Raw genomic sequence first — 22,234 nt, forward strand, 5'->3', positions numbered from 1 at the left:
ACATGAGCCATTGGACCAGCTTCTCATAAGATGTCTCAGTTGCACACTGCGCTTTCCAGGCAGCATGTTTTTGAGGCGGTGGTGTCTTGCAACATGGTCATTGAATACTATGCATGTCTGGTCTGGAGAGGGTAACTGCTCTCTTTCTAGCAGAAGAAAACATAGGGCCTGGTGAAATTAATTCTGTTAGATTACTTGTAAAAGAATTACTTCTTCCACTTTCTGGAAATATACATTACATAATTATATTATGAATTCTTCAACATTAAGAAAAGTTTAAGTGATATTAATGAGAAAGTAAATTAAAGAATTTGCAATGTTATTAAAATCTCAGTAAAATACAATTAGGCAAGGCTAAAAATAGCATATTATGCTCTAGACATTTTTAGATGAAAGTAGTAAATATACTTCTTTATTCTAAAGCATTACTTAGAGACTGTGAATATAGCAGGCACATGGCTGATGGGAATAATGGATAAGAAACTTGCTGTCACCTACACTATACCTGTCATTATGAATGACAGAAGATTTCTACCTGTGAAAGGAAGAATGGATAGCTTTGTAAAATGTTACTGACATTTATGCTACATTCTGCCCAGATGTAAATCGTAATGCAAATTACAGAAGTAGGAAAGCATCCTTCTGAATTGATTTAAAGTATTAAGCTGTCTAAAATATCTGCATATGTGATGTGACTGATAAATCTGTCAGGGGAGCTGGGAGAAAGATGAAATTTTCTGTTGTAAGGAAGGTTCTTTGTCCAGCTGGCTTCATAGCAGATTTTAGCTAGCGTATAATGGTAGGATCTCTTGGGCAATTACAGGGAATCCCTGCCTCTACAAAAGTTCACAGCTCTTGATGAAGCCAAGAAAGACCTTCATTCCTGAAGCAGTGATATTTCTAAAAGGATAAGATTTCTGAAAAGAAATGTACCATCAAACACCGATTAAAATAAATGCATGGTACTCATTGTGGGAATTTACTAAAGACAGCCAGACAGGAAGAAAATTGTCAGTCTGATCCAAGGTCTTCCCATTTGTATCACCAAAATGAGATGACATTCATATATCAACATGATGAAGACCATGCCAACCCATCAACATGATGATGACCATGCCAACCCATCTTGCAGAGGGGTTGAGATGGAAATTGTAATTGATAGGCTTGGCTGTTAGCATGCTTTTCAAAACTTCTGTCACAGTTGTGTTTCAAGATGCTGAGATATAAGCAATTACTCCAGTATTTCCTTGCATTGTACATATATTTGCTTCCACATGGAAAATCCACCGAACTATTTCAATCTGGATCGAAAAGGAGGAAGGAATGGTAATATATCAAGTAGAATAACTTTGCAGAAGGAATTACAAAAACAGTTTAACAAGGTCAAATATGTACAAAGAATTTTTCATAGTGCGACTAAAGAGAGATATATTTCTGGGAATACAGATTAGAGAACAAATGCTAATAATAATCCCCAGATACTCTTGGATGCAGTAGCTGTGAAGGTATCTGTTTGTTTGTTTATTTATTTTGCTAAATAATTTCTGACCAATAAGAATGGACACTATCTTATAGTTTACTCTTGTTGTTTACAGAAGTCAAATTTTGGTAAAATGAGGAATCTAGTTAATTAAGTTAGTTGGACTAAAGCGCTTAGGGACCTGAATGTAGACTAAGGTCACGTCTTCTTGAAGTGAGGGGCTGAAATTTGTTTCCTACATAGCAAGAGAAAAACACTAGGAAATTTTGGAGATTCTAGGACAACCAGGATGAACAACATTCTTCAAAAGTATATTAGACATGACAGCCTCCACAGAATGGATTAGTTAACCAAAACAATCTATGCATTGGAGGTCAAGACCCAGACAGAGAAGAGAGACTTGACAAAATCAGAGTCAGACTTGCAAATGGCCCAAATTCTGGATGAGCACTTGATCTCAGTTTTCAGTAAAAGGACAGTGTTTAATCTGGGGAGTTGAAAGTGAAGCAAAAGGTAGAAATAGGATTTACAATATCTGAGGTGGAAATTATATGCAAAAACCAGCCTAGCTGTAGGCACATAACTGAAGCTCCTAAGTTAGAATCCTGGTCTCCCTAAATTCCCAGTTCAGGGGGACACATACACCACCCATGACTCAGTCCATCTAAAATCAGAGTCTTCAACTAAATGTGATTGGGTTCTGCAGTTGGGCATTTCAGTTAAACATGTGAAACCAGGCTGGAATAATGCCGCCCCACGCATGCAGACCAGGTGGGACCACATGTCCCATCCTAGGGTTCAGGAAGAACTGGCTGAGAAGCTGGAGATGTGGTAATGGCCACTTCAAATGAATCCACCAAGCTGGCAGTGGTTGTGGCAGGTAATAGAATAATAAATGTCACTTTTGGTTAAGAAGGAGAAATAGGAAGTCATGGATGCCACCATCAGTTTGTTAGTCTGATGGCAGCAGTCTTTAGAAACTAATTTGAAGAAGTAATCAAAGATGCAGTGCTTACAGAATGAATTCAGTCAGGTTTGCTGACATTAGGGTTGTATCAGACTAACCTGATAACTGTGTTCGATGATTTATTTTCCAGACAAAAGTAATGTAGTAGATCTCATTTGTCTTCAGGAAAGCACTGGCTGTGGCTCTGTTTCAGAAATTATATAAATGAAGGAGATCAGGATTTTTACAAGAACTGTAAACTAGTTAATGAGTTGGACAGAAAGGAAATGGCATTAAGCTGTAAGTATTAAGCTGTAGGGAGGCTACTCAATGAAGATTAGATTTGTGACTGAGCTCGTTTTAATCTTTTTTTAATACTTTCAAAAAAGAAAAAAAAATGGTGTTGAAGAAATCTGCCAAAGGCACAAAGCTGAAAGGCAATGTTAGTATGAAGGATGCTGGGAGCTGAAAGGTATTAGGTGACCTCAAATGGCTGATAGAAAATAGATTTCAGTAGCCAAAGTATAGGCTTGAATTTAGGGACTGCTAAGAATAACCTCTGTGTAAGTAAGGATCTCCTCGGTTAGAAATCCTCAGCTAAGATCGAGGAAAGCTTGGCTGACTACTGCTTAATCAGAGGGTGACTATAAGATGTGACTGTGAAGAAAGACCGTACGATCCTAGGATGTATTAATCAAGATATTCCTACTATAGATAGGAAAGTATCAATGCCTTTGTACAATATCCTTGTGAAACATCATCCAAGATGCTGTGTACATTCCGGTCAGACAGGAAAGATTAATTTGAACTGGGATGTTTGGAGAAGGAGAACATATGTCAAGAAAGAGGCTTAAACCTGGATTTTCTTTAGTCCTGGAGAACAAAGGGTGACTGGATCTAGGGTAGCCCTCCATAAATTTATGGGGAAAGCATCTAGAAAAAGAACTATTTAGAATTTAAAAGTAATTAATTTACAAGAACAAACTGGTCCATAGACTTAAAAATATGTTTTCTGACCACCTGAGCAGTGAAGTTCTAGTGAAGGAGATGAATTAACTATTTATTGATTGACCCTTGACCCATTTAAAAAAAAAATCAAGAGGCTCCCTTCTAGTCCCATGCGCCTTTGAAAATTCACCAAGACTGATACTAGCAACTTCTGTCTGAAGTTCATGAACTACAGGACTTGATTATTTAACCTAATATATATAATTACAGATATAAAATTAATTATCATGGAACTTCCTACTAATTTTTTGGTAAAAACTATAGATAATTTCTCATAAATGCTCAGTTGTTAATGTCTGATGATTGTTCCTCTTTACTTGATGCTACTGCTGTACATCTTTCAAATTCCACACAGTCTGCTGATCTTTGGAGATCAATCATTATTCAAGGAACTTCAGTTTTTGGGTTGGGCAACCCCCTACGGAGAGGAAGGAGTTGAAGACTCCAAGATTGCTTTCATGATCATACTTCATTTTCATAAATACACGTCACCTACAGTTTTCAAAATATGTTTTTAAAGGTAGAAAGAGCTATTGTGTCCATTTAAAAAGGAAGCAAGTGAAATCACATGTTGGACCAATGTCAGTACTACAAGAGCAATAGAATCTAGAGCTCTGTACAAGAAGTATCCTACCTTTGAAAATTGTATCATGATATAACTTACATGGAAAAGAGACTAGCTGTTCTGGCTAGGAATTAGGAATAATTTGATTTCATTTGTTTTGATAGCTAAGTATTTAATTACAATTAGAGTACTGTTTGTTTTGTTTCCTAGATGCGGTCTGTCGGACGAATATTTAAATTCATTGACATGCCAACAGAAGAGATGAAAAACATTAAGCCACAGAAGAATAACCAGCTTTCAGATGCCCTTGTAATTGAAAACAGGCATGTGAAGGAAGAGAACTGGCCATCCGGGGGCCAAATGACTGTGAAGGACCTTACGGCCAAATACGGTGAAGGAGGAGCTGCTGTGTTAGAAAACATTTCCTTTTCAATAAGTTCAGGGCAGAGGGTGAGACACTGTTTTGTTGTGTTTGATCTGACTTCTATTAAGCTTAACTATAGAAGCATCATTATATTCATTATTATACTCATTGACTAAAGAGTAGGTTGAGTTCAGTAAGGTTTTGTAAATGAAATTGTCGCAAAACAAAGTAATCATCTAAAGCACCTGAAGAACAGAAATGTCTTGTGTCTCTTCTTAAAAAGAGGTCATCTGTAGGTTTATTGGCTACAAACAAAAAAAAGGCAAGGAAAATCTACCTCAGTTATCCTAGAAATCTTGAGGCTATTTACACCTCAGTGAAGCACAGTGGGAAAGTTTGCTCGCCATGAGGAGCAGAATATACTGATAAAATATGTATGCAGCAGTTCCCCAAGCTGTATTCCTATGCCTGAAGTCATCCGCCTTCTCCTCCTGGGGAGAGGGAAGCTTGCTGGTGAGCACAGGTGTGGGGGCAGCCTGACCCAGGTGGAGCAGGGCACGAAAGAATACCGGCCGCTATGCCAAGGGTAACGCACCGCTGGCTCTGGCAGCTGGAGGGTGGAGGTGCCGTCTCGCTCGTTCAATGAGGGCTCTATGCCACCCTAAATTATTATATAACAAACCATAAACAGCTCTATTCTTTAGAAGACTGACAAACCTCTAATTAGTCTTCATGCATGTTTGGGATTGTGTTCAAGAAAGAGCTTTAGTTTCAGGACAGCAGTTAGGCAGAGGTTTAACAGTTTGCTTTAAGTTCATGCTGAAGGACCGTCCTCGGTGGGGTGGGAAGAAAGGCTCACACGATTTCCTGAGCTGGAGCCATACAGATGAAGAGGTGATTTTAACTCTCCCATGTAGATGAGAAAACACGTTCAGTGACAGCTCCCTGGCCTTGCCACGAGGTAGCTTTTCACTCCTAGTTTGGATAGCACCAGTCGCTGCCAGGTTTGGTAGATCTGTCTTGGTTTACATGAACTGAATGTTTCATCTACTAAGTTTAAGGGCACAAAAATTTTGAAACTGGGGGTCTGACTTGCTGTAGCACCATCCTGAAACCGCTCTGCCTTTGGAAGAGAGGCACCTGTGATTCCTGGAGCGTGGAGGTGCGGGTGCCACTGCAGGCTGGTGGATTTACTTCCTGGAAAATCCCTTGAAGCAATGGAGTATGGAAAATGAAAGATAGTTTTGTACTGTACAGAGAGGGGGAAGAGCGATTAAAACAAAGATCCTTTTTTCAATGGCTATGATTTAGGAACTCGATCCAATTTTGGTGATGAACCCTAGACTCAGAGGTAACATTTCCAGAATTGGAACATGCTCCTTAAACTGGACAGGATTTGTCTCTGCCCCATAGGGAAGCACGTGTAAAACAAGCAGGAAAGGGGAGAGCTCTCCTCTGCTGAGGGGGTCGAATAGAATCAAATTGAATCGAATCGCATAGAATAGACTATTTCAGTTGGAAGGGACGTATAATGATCGTCTAGTTCAACTGCCTGACCAATTCAGGGCTGACCAAGCTAAAACATGTTATTAAGGGCGTTGTCCAAATGCCTCTGAAACACTGACAGACTTGGGTCATCAACCACCTCCCTAGGAAGCCTGTTCCAGTGTTTGACCACCCTCTCGGTAAAGAAACGCTTCCTACTGTCCAGTCTAAACCTCCCCTGGCACAGCTTTGAACCGTTCCCACACCTCCTGTCACTGGATACCAGGGAGAAGAGCTCAGCACCTCCCTCTCCCCTTCCCCTCCTCAGGAAGCTGTAGAGAGCCATGAGGTCGCCCCTCAGCCTCCTTTTCTCCAAACTAGACAAGCCCAAAGTCCTCAGCCGCTCCTCACAGGAGATGCCTTCCAGCCCTTTCACCAGCTTTGTTGCCCTCCTCTGGATGCATTCCAGGACCTTCACATCCTTCTTAAATTGTGGGGCCCAGACCTGCACACGGTATTCAAGGTGAGGCCGCAGCAATGCTGAATACAGCAGGGTAATCACCTCCTTTGCCCGGCTGGTTACGCTGTGTTTGATGCATCCCAGCATGGGGTTTGCCCTCTTGGCTGCCGGGGCACACTGCTGACTCCTGTTGAGCCTGCTGTCGACCAGCACCGCCAGATCCCTTTCCTCAGGGCTGCTCTCCAGCCACTCCTCTCCCAATTTATACTTGTGCCCGGCATTACTCTGTCCTAGGTGCAGAATCCAGCATTTGGACTTGTTAAATTTCATCCCATTAATCATTGCCCAATGCTCCAGTCTGTCTAGATCCTTCTGCAAGGCCTCTTCTTCCCCAAGAGAGTCAACAGCACTTCTCAATCCGTTCTCATCAGCAAACTTGCTAATGGTGCATTCAGCTCCCGCATCCAGATCGTTGATGAATGCATTGAACAGAACCGGCCCTAGAATTGAACCCTGAGGAAGACCACTGATGATTGCCTGCCAGCCAGATGTAGCCCCATTCACTACAACCCTTTGAGCTCTGCCCTTCAGCCAGTTTTTCGCCCAGTGCACTCCGTACTTGGTTTTTGTCTGCTGGATGGGGTTTTGGTGAAGAGGGCTTCATAGCAAAAGAAAGGGGAAAGGCACAAAGAGCTGGACTAATCAGTACAACATAATATATAAGCAAAGTTCCGTTCTTCAGCTAAGGGTAGACTAACAGATTTTTCATCTTAGTTAATTCTAACAAAACAAAGAAGAGTCTGGCCCTGTGTTTCGTTCAGCTCTTGCTATAGGCTTTTATCATTCCCAAATGAACGACATTTACTATCCTGTTGAGATCCATTTGGATTGTTCTCCACTGCTGAGATCTCCAAGTGTTTCTGCCTTGTCTGTGGTTAATATGTAAGCAGTATTAAGTGTTTGCTTTTATGATTTGCATTGCAGGTGGGCCTTTTAGGAAGAACTGGTTCAGGAAAAAGCACTTTACTTTTTGCATTTTTAAGACTGCTGAATACAGAAGGTGATATCCAGATTGATGGAGTCTCCTGGAACACGGTCAGTGTGCAGCAATGGAGAAAGGCATTTGGAGTGATTCCTCAGGTAATGAGATTATTGTATATTTGTGTGCCTTTATTTTCATTGTGTGCCTTTATTTTCATTGGTTCTATATCCATATGCGCATTGTTACTTTCAAGCTGGAAGTTAGTTTTATGCTGAGAAACAGAAACAAAACACAAAGATTTTGTGAAAAGGGGAGGGAGGTGGATGGATGCAATGATTTGCAGCAAACTACTTTTTGAGGGTTTCTATGCCACTCACACAAGAACTCTTCTAGAAACGGGAAGGTATAGCATACTCAAACAGAAGTGTTCATAGCCTGCTTATCCCTGCACCTCTGAATCAGTTTGCATGTTGGTTCAAAATAAGCTAGTGCCACCTGAAGAAAAAAATACAATCGGTGGTGTTCTCAGCTACTGTTTTCTAAAGCCCTACATCACATATTATGGTTAATATGTGGTTACTATACACTTCCTGTTTTCCCTGACAAGCCAGTAGCAGAATTACTGCTTTTCTCATATTTTACTAGACCACTAGCTGATCCCCAGCTTGGACTCATCACTTTTTTAGCTGTCACCTCTCATTACCATGTCATGGTGTATGTATAAGGGAGCACTTCATGTTATTTATGCTTGCAGCAGTCCTGGCATATGGGAAGTAATGCCAGAGATGAAAAAGGAAGCAGCTCCTCACATGGGTTTGGGCACCCTAATACTCTCAAATAACTGGAACAAGAAAAATAGTCTAAGGAGGAGCAAACAATTAAACCTAGTGCTTCTGAGTCCCCTGCCAATGTCCCTGCCACTGGCCCAGTTACGGCTCTGAATTACCTGTCTCAAAATTGAACATTATTGGCTGCATGCAGTAACACTAAAAAGTGATCGCTCACTGTAAAGGTAGGCATGAAAACTGATGGAATGAACTGTATAATTTTAATGCCATGTTTTGTATTTTTGTTGTTGAAAGCTGTCAGTCCTGTCCAACAGCACTGATACAGGAGTAACACGTATTGGCATTCTCTTCTTTGAAAGCTGGATAGTTCTTCAGCTACTAAACATACACAGTCTTTTCCATAACAATGTTTGTTCCTTTGGAAATCTGAGCGTGGCAGAATAATTCAAGTAAAAGTTGACTGCAGTCGTACCAGTGAGTCATTTGTGGTATCGGGAGGCAGAGGGACACCAGTTGCAGATCAGCCTGCCACACTGCAAGGGGACATGCAGTCTGTCCAACCTTCATCCATCCTTGAGGGGTGGCTACTAGCCCCAGAGACTGATAAGTATGGTTTGATCCTTGATCACCCTGGTTGGTCCACTCCTTGACACCCAGCTGCATCTATGTAATTTGGAGGACAGGTATGTTATACAGCTGTCCTCCAAAGGATGGCTGTATAAGATGACGGATGCTTTTACCAGTATAAGCTATGTCTCCATTGGGAAATTTTCCTGATGTAGCTATACAGCCAAGTATAACTTTCTGTATTGGAAGAGGCTTCCCTGTCTCTCCCATAGTCATCCTTTTGCTCTCAGCCCTTTCTTCCTTTGGGGTGTGGTTGCCCTGCAGGGTTTCTGCTTTCCATCTCCAGCTGTCCTTGGGAATGCATGGACTGAGGAGAAAACTGAATGCTTGGTAACAAGTAGCCTCCTTGTCCCAGTGAAAAATATGATTAATAATCCTCATAGCTGAGTACTCACTATAGAGTCACTAGTGGTGCAGGAAACATCATTCTGCAGCCGTCAGCAAAATGCGAGAGACATTTATTACACGAGTAGTGTAACTTGCCCTTCTGCTAGTGAGGTGCATTGTTAGTTCATTGTTAAAATTACACGTTTAGTTCAGTTTGGAAGTCCTTGATGCATGGATCAATGCCAAAAAATCCCAGCCCTCCATTCTCTGGAAGGTCACAGGAGTTGCCAGCCTGTTTGCGTGCTTTAGCTGCAGCTCCTGTCCCAAATCCTTGCCAAAGAACTGCACATTATGCCTCAAAAGTTCCCACATTCAGAACAAAATGAAGTTTTCACCAGCACTTTCTCAGCAGGGAAGAGACATATGCCACCCTGCCTTTCCTGGCAGAACAAAGGGAGCCTTTTGTTCTTTGCTGTTCACCTACAGCTTCAGAATGGGGAAAAAAAAAAAAAGTTGCCTTTCCTTTCCTGGGAGGCTGGCCTACAGCAACACATGGATATTTGCCATCTCCAGCAGAGGCTTTGCTAACAAAAGGAGAGTGGACCTCTACCTGAGGCATGCTTCCTCATGAAAACTTTCCAAGACTCTTCTTCTCTTCCTTATCCCTAAATTTCCCAATTTAGAAGAAAAGAAGTGCTTTTCCTCTGTGGGAACTTTATTGATGCGCACCTGCATAGCACACACAGCGTCCTAACAAACACACTGCCGTCTGCTCCATGGAGGCGATGCTGGAACAGCCTGTGGGGTGGTCAGGGATCACGCTGAGCCAGAGCAAAGGCAAAAACCTGTTTCTTTCAGTATCTCAAATCCAGCTGTCAGCACATTGCAGTGGCGTGAAGGGGTAAGTCATATAAAACACGTTTCCTGCAGCACCCACAAGGAAGTTCCTTCCTGTAGCTCCTCACATGCCGGCGCTGCTGAAGCACAGCCTGACCACAGCGCTACTCCTACAGGATGTTTGTCATTCTCATGCAAAGCAATTACTCCAGCGATAACAGGCTGATTGAAGCATAATCGCAGCCCATCATCCCATCTTTCTGGGCAGTCCTTTCTGATGCTTCTTCTGCAAGAGTTTCCCCACCACATTTCCAGTGTGAGGACATCCAGCTGCATCTGGTTTCAACACACTGAAGCTCTTTTGCGTACAAGTCCTCATGCAGATTGCATCCTGAAGTATTTAATGGAGTCAGATTGAGACAATGCCTTCAGAAATTTGGCTTTGAATGGAGAACAGGAGGCCTGCAGCTAATTTTCCATTAAAATAAATGAAGAGAAACCTGAGACCCATAAGGTGCTGCTAGCTTAAAGGAAGGGGATGACTTCTGGTGTCTTCTTGAGTGTTATTCCACTGCATCCTGGTGGATCTCACACCGTTTTCTCTGTGTAAATACTCCATATAAAGTTAAAATCAAGCTTAGCATGGAGAACAAGATTACGACAGTTTGTGGGACTGCCAGCTGACAAAAAAAAATAATCAAATCACTTTTGCTCCTTTATTTTACTTAACAAGTGAAATTTCACAACTTTAATCTTTGTAGTTCCGGTTTTTCAGTAGCTATCTCACTTTGTTCATTGTATCTGTCTGTCTCTCTGCCTGTCTGTCTCCAGCACTGTTTTGTCACTTCTCATACCCTTCAGGGCTGTTCACTTTCAGAGGTCGTGGGGGTGGCTGTTTTGCAGCGTGCCAGGGCGCTCCTGCACGCTGCAGCCTGCTGAGCAGTGCTGCTCCCCGGAGGTGATCCCACGGAGGGTCCCGCAGAGGCTGGGTTCCTGCAGGGCATCGAGACGAGTCAGCATCACCATACCAGGGAGCATCTGCTGCACCAGACCCATGCACAGAGCACCTGGGGACATGAATTAACAACCCACATGCTCATTTTGGGCAGTATATAGGTTGTTTTCAGCATCTTGGGTTCAGCGTTGCCAGGAGCACAGCACTTGTGTTTACCAGTAAGATCTATGGGAGGCAGAGGTTTTAGCATCTTCAGGGGAAAACGTTAGAGAACTGGTCCCAAAAAACTTGCAGAAAGTCTTCATTGCTCCCATGCTCTTATTCTTGTCTGTAAATATTGTAATGTCAATATAAAGTCCCTAAAGGACACTTATGAAAACAAACCCGCTAACTCTGCACCTAATACTAAAGCATTCCCATAGCAATTTGATTTTCTTTCATGTTGATATTGTTGCCATAATATATATGAAGCGGAGGAGGCTACGTGGAGGTCATACAGTTGTTACTCTAACTTCTCTGTGCATGGAGCTGGTGTCTGGTCCCAGCTGATGTTGCGTTTGTTCTCCAGCCCTGAGGCTTATGGGAACAAGGGTCCATGGGTCTCACTGAGGAGCTGCACACAGGTTGTCTTTCCTTGCAACAGCAGCTACTCACAGCCAGGATACTCTCACTCCTAAGCAGCCTCTTGTCAGCTGATCCTTTACTCTTCTGTATGTGTTTGCTTAGTTACTCCAGGGTTTTGGTTCTCCACATAACACTTAAATCACTTAGGAAGCTCATCGCCGCAAGCTGGGTGTATCCCACACCGTAACCAATACACAGAGGCTCTAGCCACTGAGGGGGATTAATGCCCTTCAGAGGGGTTGATTTACAATATTTGGGATGGTCAAAACGTAACCATGACCATATTTATATTCCTGAGTGTTTTGCTTGTGGGTGGATGTGAGGTCTGAGAAACTATTTGCTGTATGATCACACCCATTATCATCCTGGGTGAATTTGAACAAGTGACCAAGAAGGAAATAGTTCCAGGTTTGTTGCCCGTCTCCCCAGCCATCCATTCCCCCTTCCAATGCTCTCTTTATTTCTACTTCTTCCATATTTATAAACAACACATAAGTCCATGGGAATAACTTTTGGTTTTTTTCATGTTAGACTTCTAGCTTTTAAGACTTTTTTTTTGGGGGGAGGGGGTCTGCTTCTTTTTAAGTGGACTCTGAACTGCCCATGTGACTCACATGATATTTGCTCAAGTGAACCCTATGTGGTTTCTAATGAGCTGGGAGGAAGGAGGTGTTGAAATGGAGAGAGAAGTACCAGAATTCAGGACAATGAAATATTTACCTTGTGAAAAAAAAGAATGTACTTTTGGGAATAACTTGCTTTTAGTGCCCTGCTTCTTGAAAGCAGTTATTAGAAATAACAGCAGTTTCTGAAGAAAGTACTTCTCTTTATTTCTCTGCCTGCTGCACTTCAGTAGGAATGTTATTCAACCCTATCTTCTTTAAAACTGGTTTGTTCGGTTAACTATTCTTTACCACTGAGAAATGACAATACCTATTCCATTAGTTAAATGTATGGCGCTCAAAGTGTGAACAAACCCACGTCTGACCCTGTTTCCACAGCGTTATTATTTCCACCGCACCCACTACTTGGAAGAATCTAATCCTGCTGCAAATGCGTCGCCCCGTTCACGCCACCTAACCAGTGCATGGCATGGGAAAAGGGCTGCGCTGCACTTCACTGAAGCATTCAGTGTTATTAAAAATCATGATTATAAAGGAAAGAGTCTACTCTTTCCCTTAGTCTCTACCAAAAGTGCTTCAATGGCTTTTGGCTGTGTGCACTGCTGCCTCCACTGCAGCTCGGTCGGTGAAGGTACCATCGCACTTAAAGCCATCCCACTGACTGCAGGGCACCACGGTGCAGCTGCTTTTCTCCTCTGGTCTCTTGAGTCAGGTACTTCCTTCTCTGTTACACCAAATAAGTTATTGGCAATGGCTTACATATCTTAATTAAGCAAATTAATTAATGTAATTTATTTTCCTCTGCCACGTTTAAACTTTTAATCATAATTAAATGATTAATGTAAATGTGTGTGTAAATCACTTTGAAATCTGATGAAAGAATGCCAAGTTCCCAGGTTAGGTCAGATGGAAATTGTGGTAGACTGGCCAAGCTCTGGGAAAGTACTTTCTAAGTTTATTCTCTCAGCCATTTTCTGCTGGTACAGCTAGTCCTTCACTGCTTTCAGTAGTGTTTGACTACCAAGACTCCAAGAAATTATGTGCCTGTGAATCACTGGCATTTCAACACGTTTTTCTCTAAATAAATATTTTCTTTAGGAAGATAAAAGAGAAGAAAATAATTGTCTCAAATCTTTCGCCTTGGTATTTGTTCCCTATGTACAAGGAAAGGGCAAGCAAATGGTAATATTTCTCAACAAGGCACTTACATTCTTTGAGAGCAAGTTCTCCCTGCTACAAGCAGCAGGTGTACCTCGCAGCATAGAAAGCAACAGCTTGATTTTATCTCATAAGAAATGTTGTGCAACCTCAGTGTCCCTTGAAGAACCTAATTTCCGCCAGAATCTGACACACCCACCCCATGCAAAAAGAGATTAAACAAATATTTAATATTGTCTGAGTCATTGCATTTCAAGCTACAAAACGTATATCTAAAGGATCTTTGCTTAAATCTGCTTGCCTAAACTGGTGAGAAAAGCAGAACTGAGTAGTCAGCGCAAGAAGGATGCGCTGTCAGTGCTGGGAAATGTGCATCCTCTTCGTCTTGTGTGACAGAAGGGAGGCACGGGACAAAGCAGGGAGAGAGCACGGGCCGTAGCATCAATCAGGGAAGCCTCGTACGAGAGCGGGTTGTTGCTGCTACAGTCGTGAATCAGGCCGTGCTGCATCACATCTCAGTGACGTGACAGCGAGAGAGAGAGAGAAGAAAGAAACCCTCTTTTGAGGTAGGACTGGGACGTGGTGAAATGTCAGGTAACGGAATGATGCTAATATATATTTGGCTACAATTGACTAGAAAAAGAAGAATTCATTGATGAAAACCAACTTAGGACACTGTGCCTGAATACCGACAAATATCCAGGAGGTGTTTTTGTCTCCAAACAAAATTGTGGGAACACCCGCTTTGGGTCAGTGATCTTTTTTTTTTGTTTGAATAAAGAATCAAAAATAGTTTTTAAAAGGCTTATTCCAAAATGGAAATACAGGGAGTCTTTTATCCTGAGAGCTGCTGAAATGTGATTTTTACTGTTTTGCAGACAAGTTTGCATAAGTTTTTATTAAGACAATTGCCAAAAGCTGAACATAAGTATTTTTAAAATCACTTTTTTTAGAACAATGGTTTCCAAAATTTTCAACAATGTGCAATAAGCTCCATCTGCGGCAGGTTATTCTTTTTCTGTATGCTTTACAATTTACAATGCTTTACACAATGTTTCAGGGTATCTATCTACCTGTGTCTGTGTATCTGTTTTCTCGTAGAAAGTGTTCATATTTTCTGGAACATTTCGGATGAATTTGGATCCTTATGGGCAGTGGAATGATGAAGAAATATGGAAAGTTGCAGAGGAGGTAAAACTGTTCAGTGTTATTTGTATTCCTCAGGTCAAGTGGTTACAGCAGAGTGCAGTGTAGGTCAAATGATTATCATGTTACATTTATACAGTCTTAGAAGAAAAAGTGCTGAGGAAAGATAATGCCATGCTATAAACCATGTTTCCTTATTACCTAATAAAAAGGTGCTTTTGTCAGAGATAAACAAAAAAAGAGAAAGATAAACTTCCATACAGCACAGTCTGGCTTCCTCATGCAGTGATTTAGCATAGATGAGCTTTTATGTTTGGCTCTGCTGGGTGACCCTGAGAGAAAAAAAAGTGGAGGAAGCTGATACAGCAAAACGTCCTGTGATCTTTTCTCATGTTAATGCTTTGGCAAATATATGAAATCTCTGCAAGACATTTTTCTACCAAAATGTGTAAAAATGCCTAGTAAACATTTTGGAGGCCAGAAATGAAAAATGTCTGTGACCTGTCCTAGAAATAAGACTGGTGTTATTGCAATAGGAAACATTTATATTCATCTTAGAAAAATCTTTCCTCAAAGTATTTTCCAGTTATTGCGATTCACAGGACAACGTAAAGCCAGCTGAGAAGGAGCACTCTCTGACACCGCATTCAGGCTTGCATACCGCTTGTGTCACAGGCATCTGCCTCGTCCATGGAAAATAAGAATCATGGAACATTAGATTTTATGAACCTGAAGGTTTTTGTCTAATTTTACGTTGAGGTTTTAGCAACATTTTTTTTTTTCAAGGTTAGGGGCTAGCTTTTTACAGTTCTGTTTCCATGTTGGGCTGAACCCCATGCATTACGGTTGTCAGATGCCACCTATTGGCTCTGATAGTGCTTAATAGGTTGCACAGGTGTACGTAATGCCTGGAGAAAAGGCAGAAGAGAGTTATGGGAGGGAAAGAGCTGCAGCCTAGAAAGCAGATTTCTCTTTCCAAGGTAGGGATGACCTAATTAATACAGACTCAATAATGAATTGGTGCTATTTTCCATGTTCGTAGCAAGTCTCAAGTATCAGAAAATGCTTACAAGCGTGGGACTTAATCCGAAAGCTTCCTCCTTTCCCATCCAGGAGGTTAACTCTGTCTCTGCTCTCTCTCTCTTCTGGGTTTATCTAATTTCTTCCCTATGTTTGGAAAAGAGGAAAGTAGATACTTTCTATGAGTAATTTACTGTCAAACAGTAAAAACATTAACAGAAAAACATCATGGCATTTTTGGTTAAATGAGGTGACAGGAGCTTTTCAGCTGGTCCTAGCAGAGGCAACAGGGTGTTCAGTGCTGTGCTTCTCTGCTTCTCTGAGGCCAGGGAAAAAATGGAGTGTGGGTTAACATCCCCTGTCTTGAAAAAGACAAGCTCTACTTCTGCTTTTGAGGATTGTTTTCACTGCGCATGTGAATCGAGCCTGGGATTTTAAAGAGCTAAACCTCATTTACAACGGTGTGAAAAAAAATGATTTTGAAGTGTTTATCATTAAGGAGCTTGGCAAATCCATATGTGATACAGAGTTTGTCATTGCACAGGCAAGAGAGCAAAGCAAATAGAAAAGAAAAAGAGCTGTAATACTTTTTAGTAGGAGTGATTGGATTGTTTACAAAGTTCATGCTCTCAAAATCTGGCTTGTTAGCAACAGTGAGTCAGTGTAACTTCGGGAGCACGGCACAGAAAGTTAACTGTCAGCTTATCCCTGACTCATGTTGGCTGCTGAGGATTTAGAGGATCCTGCTGAGATCAGCATCAGCTTTTTATGCTCCTCGCAAACAGCTGCAGAGAGCAAGGCGTTGTCTGAACAGATATCAGATGTTTCACTTTTTATTGCCCTCATATTTCAGCACCTGAATCTGTCAGATTTGCGTCAACATTTGAGGTTAAGTTTTACTCTTGCAGTCAGCTGTCAGGACCCTACAGGTACGTGGAGAGACCTTGCGCTGTTTTAAGAAGAAAGCACCTTTTCCAGCCATTAGTTGCAAAATTTCATTTAAGGACACGATGTGTGTTCAAAAGAGGAGTGAGGAACAAAGCAGTGGCCTTAATTTGTTTATAAATAAAATAATGAACTCTTCAGAAACTCAACAGACGTACCCACACACCCCAGTTTATTATGGTTTCCATGTAAAATGGAAACACAAAGGAGGAATTCAAATTTTTTTTTGCCCTGGGATGAAAATGAATTGCAGATCAGTAATATTTCAAAGATCCAAGGTGGGTTCTTCATAAACCACTCGGGTTGCATTGCATTTTTATAACATCTTCTGGAGCAATGCAACTCACAGATGTTTCCTAGTTCTCATATTTTACAAAAATTTCTCTGTAGACGCTGCTGATCAGGCCAAGGAGCACAGTTGGTTTGGACCTGTGGAAGATGCAAAGCTTTGCTTTGAGGTGTACAAAATGCATCTCCCAATGAGAGCAAAAAGGAGCACTGGAAGAAACAGTCAGAAGACGTCTCCTGGGCTGGGTTCTGGTTTCTGGTCCAAGTGAAGCAGCTTCACTTGGCACGGGCACCCCTCTAAACGCTTTGTCAGCAGTGCTAGAGGGAAGCCCGTGATGCCATTAGTATGAACAAAGTGCACAAGACCTTTGGGGCAGCAAAAGGAGCAGATGGAAACGCTCTCAGAGCCATAAACACAACGGCCGTGGTGACCTAGCTTATTTTCTCTGTTGCTGTAATGTAGCATGTGAATTTTGGTCATTTCTTTTCACACTCCTAGTAACCAAAGAGGCCTGGTTTCCTTTCAGAAATCACTTTCCTTAACATTTCCAAGGATGTGCATCACTGCTGGATAAAAAGTTTCAAATGTATTGCTTTCTCTAGCCTGCTAGCTCAGAATGTTTTGGTCAAAATGCCAAAACTCATTGTATGTGACAAACAAATGAAGCATTAACTCTCAGCTTCCCCACATAAATCCTAGCATGTTGTAAGAGTCAAATATTTCAGTGCTTTTCACATCATCCAGCTACTAGCTTGTAGTCTTTATAGGACAGATTCTCCTTTTCATCAGTTTATATTTTCTCTTTGCTGTGAGGAATGAAAGGCAAGGACATTAAAGGCATTGGTTGCTGTACCCACAGTCAGCAGTAACTGTATCTCACCAGTTTTTCCTGTCCTCCTTCTTTCCGGCAGGTTGGGCTGAAGTCTGTAATTGAGCAATTTCCAGGCCAGCTTGATTTTGTTCTTGTGGATGGAGGCTGCGTCCTCAGCCACGGCCACAAACAGCTGATGTGCCTTGCCCGGTCAGTTCTCAGCAAAGCTAAAATCTTGCTGCTGGATGAACCAAGTGCTCACCTGGACCCCGTGTACGTTTTGATCATTTGTTTTTTCTTCTAATATGAAATAAAATCAGTGAGGCAGCACCACCAAAAGAGACCTTCTATAACTTGCCCGGTCCATTGCTAAACTGATTTCAGAAATGTATGTTAGTAATTCTGCATGAGGGATCAGGGAAGCCTAGTTACAACCTTAGCTTTATGGCTGATACGCACTTTCACAGGAGAAATGCAGCATGCTGGGACACTGCAGAGTGTTGGTGTCCATGCACGTGAGCTTTACAACACACAGCTAGACTACTAAATGCCATCAATAAAGTTATGAGCTATGCTGGCATGTACGTTGCAGTCTAAACACTGATGCTTGTTTGCCTTTCAGAACTTCCCAAGTGATCAGGAAGACTCTGAAGCATGCGTTTGCCAACTGCACGGTGGTACTCTCCGAACACAGGCTGGAGGCAATGCTGGAGTGCCAGCGATTTTTGGTGAGCGTTTCTCATAGTCTCACGTACCGTCGTTTCATTACATTTGATGAATGTGCAAAACACACCAAGCAGAATGGATGAAGTTGGCTGGATTGCTGGGGGTCACTCAGGACAGGCGAGCAACCTAGTCACCTGCAGAAGAGCAGCAGGCTCCTGTTTGCTCCTTCACCTGAGCTGTCACAGACACCTGTGTTCAGATGAGCTGGGTCACGTTCTGGAAGAGCTGGATTCCTCCTGTCAGCCAGGAGGACAGTTGTGTAGGTTACCCAGCTGCTGATCCAGGTGCCTTATATTGCCGATTGGCTCAGGAGCTCCGGAAAAATCCCAGCATCTCAGAGAGCTTTACCATTGCTAATGCAGAAACAGCTGCACTTGCTCTTGAACAATGGGAGGCTCCATGGGGCAGAGGGGTTTCCTGAGAAAACAACTGATGGTCAGAATGGCTGATTTCTTTCATCAAGCCACTTGAATATTCCTTTCCCATTTAATCAAGGTGACAAAGTGTTGAAGTCCTGGCGTATTTCCTTTGTTATATAAAAATGGTTAGTAAAGGAAATAAAAGGCAAGTTATGTAATTGTTCTTAAAAATGAGGTTCCTTCCTCTGTATTTTCTTGACTCTTCCATAAGAGAGGACCTTCATTTTATTAGTGGCGTGAAACATCATTTTCTATGTGTATTTGCTTGGGTGTATTAGCACAGCAGGAGGAATACAGTCTGAAGTTGAAGCAGGCTAGTCAAGAGGCAGGTTGTACGTCCTTTTGGACGTGCTGCTCCTATACACGTGCTGGACTTTAGCCTCGCCGCCAGCCTGCAGCCTGTGCTGCGCTCGGCTGTGTCGGCAGAGGCCCGGCAGGCGCGCAGCCTCTGCCCGGAGCAGGTTTCCCACCGTCCGAACAACATTTTAGCAACAGAGCTGCTAAAAACTCTTTCCCATCAGACCTGTGCCCTCACCCGAGATGTGCTGGCACTGCAGTACCAGCGGAGGAGCCTGATTTTTTCCCCGTCTGCCGCCTGAGCGGGGAGGCTGGCACAGCCGTACAGGGCAAACCTGTTGTCTCCTTCAAACACAGGCCGGCAGCGCTTCCTTGTTTGGCGAGAAGAAAGCAAAGAAGGCCTGGCACCTTGCTGGCAGCCCTCTCCCCCTGCTTGCGATACAACTCTGTTTTCTGCAGTTAACGCTTTCCTAACCTGGCAATTTAGCAGTGCCGGGGAAATGCCACGGTACCTGGAGACTTCAACAAACAATCTCAGAGATGAAATTCAAGTTGCAAGGAGAAACCAGCAAGCCCAACGGCATTTTGTAACTTGAGCAATAGGCACCTTTTCCACATGTTAAAATTTTAACATCTGTTTTTATGGTTGTGATCAGAAGTTGCAAACTGTAAATCGGGCTTTTACTGTTAGAAGGAGATCTCTGCTGTGTCTTTATGTCTCTTCCCTGCTCCGTTAGTTGTGTTAGCTGAATTTTGTCAGCCCCACTGTTGCCCATTTAACAGAGTGATATGTTTCTTCAGGTAATCGAGGACAATAAATTGCGGCAATATGAATCCATTCAGAAGCTGCTGAACGAGAAGAGCTCCTTCAGGCAAGCCATCAGCCACGCCGATCGCCTTAAGCTACTGCCGGTACACCACAGAAACTCCAGCAAACGCAAGCCTCGGCCCAAAATCACTGCCTTGCAAGAGGAGACGGAGGAAGAAGTGCAGGAGACGAGGCTGTGAGACCTAGTGTGGGCACCTTTTTTGTGGAGAGAATCATCAGCAGTGCCCCACGATGACAGGACCAGCGCTTCTGAACCTGCGGGAGCCAGGCACAAATCGAACCTTGCAGGAGGTGTTCGCTGCAGCGACTACACGTGAATTTGGGAATTACTTCCCTTTCGTGGTTAATTGTGTGCAAGTTAGTAAATACTTTGACGTTTTGCCACTTGTAAATGGTAAAACCAGACTTCCTTTGAAAGGTACAAACGAGATGGCAAGCAGAAGTAACCTGCTTTGCCCGACATAATCGTTTCAGAAAACTTTTAGAAATGTTCTTGCTGGGGTGAGAGGTCCAGACAGCAGGACGAATGTGAGAAAAATAATCAAACCTGGGTGGAAAATAGGAAAATCAGAATGTAAAAAGCTTCTTTGGATTCCCTTCCTGCAAACGAATTAAGGGACACAATCAGCAAGGCGCACAGAAAACTTCCTCCTCTTTGTTTTTCAGGCAGCAACTGTAATTTCAACTTAGCAGAAATGGCCAAATGCCCTTTCCTAACAGCGCACCGCTCCGTGTGCGTAGGTGAGAGTGAAGGAAGAGAGGATATTGCCTTGCAAGCCAGTCAACATCTGTCACGTCTCCGCCTTTAAGGGAGAATTGGTATTTCCTCTTAAAACGTAGGCGGCTGTCAACCCGACCCTGCACACGCTCGCAGCGGGACGCGTGCAGGCTGGCATCGGTGTCTAGCGGAAGGCAGGGCTCCTGGCAGCGGAACCCTAATAGTCTGCGTAGGTCTGGCACCTTTACGTGCTTTTTACTCTGGCCAAAAAAAAAAAGGAGAAACCTCTCTGAAGTAGACTTTAATAATGACATTGATTTTTATACTCTTCTGGTTTGCAGTTTTATGATGAAACTGGACTTTCTCTAGGATATTTTATTTATTTTAATATTGTTGCAAACATTTACTAAGGAAATGATGTATTTTAAGAGTGATTATGTACTATAAAGAAAAATATATTTGTACAAAAAGTTTTATATTTGGATTGTTGGGGTTTTTTTGCTACTGGTCTTCGATGTCACATTACGATCGAGCTGTGAAAAACGAGGGCAGCCCCAGAGTTAGGCCTGGTACTGTCCAATGCTGTCTTTGTGCACTAAAGTATTCCAGTGATACAGACATTTTAGATTATTTTTTTCTTTAAATAAAAAAAAGAAAAAAGAAACTGCCTGTACGACGCGCTACAACACTCCCCCCCGCCCCGTGCGGACACCGCAGACCGATTCTGCTACTTCTGCTTCGTCATTGCTGCCCGTCAAAAGACGCGCTTGGTTTTTAATAAAAACGTTTTATTTGTTACAAAAGCAGCGGCCGAACCCCGCGGGGCCGGGCCGGGCGGCGGGGTCCCGCGCAGCCTCCGGCAGCCCGGGGGGGGTCGTTTGGCAACAGAAGGGCTCTAAAAAGAGGCTTTTTAGGGGCAGCGCTACCAGCTGGTCAGCAGCGCCGCCGCTCAAATGCTTTACAGATATGAAGCGGTTATAAATGAGCTTTGTGTCTTTCGCACCACTTGAGCCCTGGAGCTGCAAGCAGCAGCACCTGAAGTCTGGAAAATAAACTGCTTTAGGTGGAACGTAGCAGCGGGAGCTGGGCCCCAGGCTGCGGCAGCGGCGGGCTGGCGGCGGGCGGGAGAGCCGCCGGCGGTGCTGCGGCCGGTGCTCACGCCGGAGCAGCCGCTCTCCCTGCCCCACTCTCGTTTTCCTCCGGCTCTGTCCCACGTTACGTGTTTTCTGTCCCACATTACATATTTCCTCTGCAAATATGCTTTTTTCTTCTAGCTTACTTTTCCCACCCGGTCCTTCTTGCTGCACTTTTATTCTCGTCTATCTTCTAGCGCTTACCTGGGTCTCTTTCCTTTCTGTCTGCGTGAACATCTCCTTCCTCTGCCTAAGCTTCTCCATGAAGCGATGCTTCTTGCTCACAGAGAGTTCTGGATACCCTTGAGTCTCAGTTTTGCCATGCCACTGTTCTCTCCCACCAAGCTCTGCTTGCTTTAACCTTTATAGCAACTGATAAAGAACGGTATATTGAAGTAGCACCATTTCCGAATCCCACCTCCATGCCCCTGCCCCCTCGAACTGTTCCCCTCAAGCTGTGTATCCGTATCACTTTTCTCTCACCGCCAGCTCTCCCTTCGTACAAGTCCTCAGAGCGTGCGCGGCCAAGCCTGGCCGGGAGGCCAGGGCCGCTGCAGCGCGGCCAAGCCCCAGCAGGAATGCCACGGCTCGCTCTTTCTCAGGATGTTACTCAGAGGAGCAGACATACCATGCGGGAGAGTCTATTATCTAAATAAACAAGATGATATGGCA

At 43.2% G+C, this 22,234-nt stretch overlaps 1 protein-coding gene across 2 annotated transcripts in view; it reads left to right on the top strand.

Moving 5' to 3' along the window:
* The window catches only part of CFTR (CF transmembrane conductance regulator), a 90,498-nt gene extending 69,674 nt beyond the window's left edge, over positions 1-20,824 (top strand). For both annotated transcript variants that reach the window (XM_082309132.1, XM_082309133.1), the window contains 6 exons: positions 4,210-4,449; positions 7,293-7,448; positions 14,331-14,420; positions 17,541-17,713; positions 18,063-18,168; positions 19,684-20,824. In XM_082309132.1, the coding sequence (XP_082165258.1) occupies positions 4,210-4,449; positions 7,293-7,448; positions 14,331-14,420; positions 17,541-17,713; positions 18,063-18,168; positions 19,684-19,890 (972 nt within the window). In that variant the 3' untranslated portion in view covers positions 19,891-20,824. The remainder of the gene's footprint in view (positions 1-4,209; positions 4,450-7,292; positions 7,449-14,330; positions 14,421-17,540; positions 17,714-18,062; positions 18,169-19,683) is intronic.
* Positions 20,825-22,234: the final 1,410 nt, after the last annotated feature.

This window comes from Platalea leucorodia, assembly GCF_965183815.1.
Source record: "Platalea leucorodia genome assembly, chromosome: 4".
NCBI classification, from domain to species: Eukaryota; Metazoa; Chordata; class Aves; order Pelecaniformes; family Threskiornithidae; genus Platalea; species Platalea leucorodia.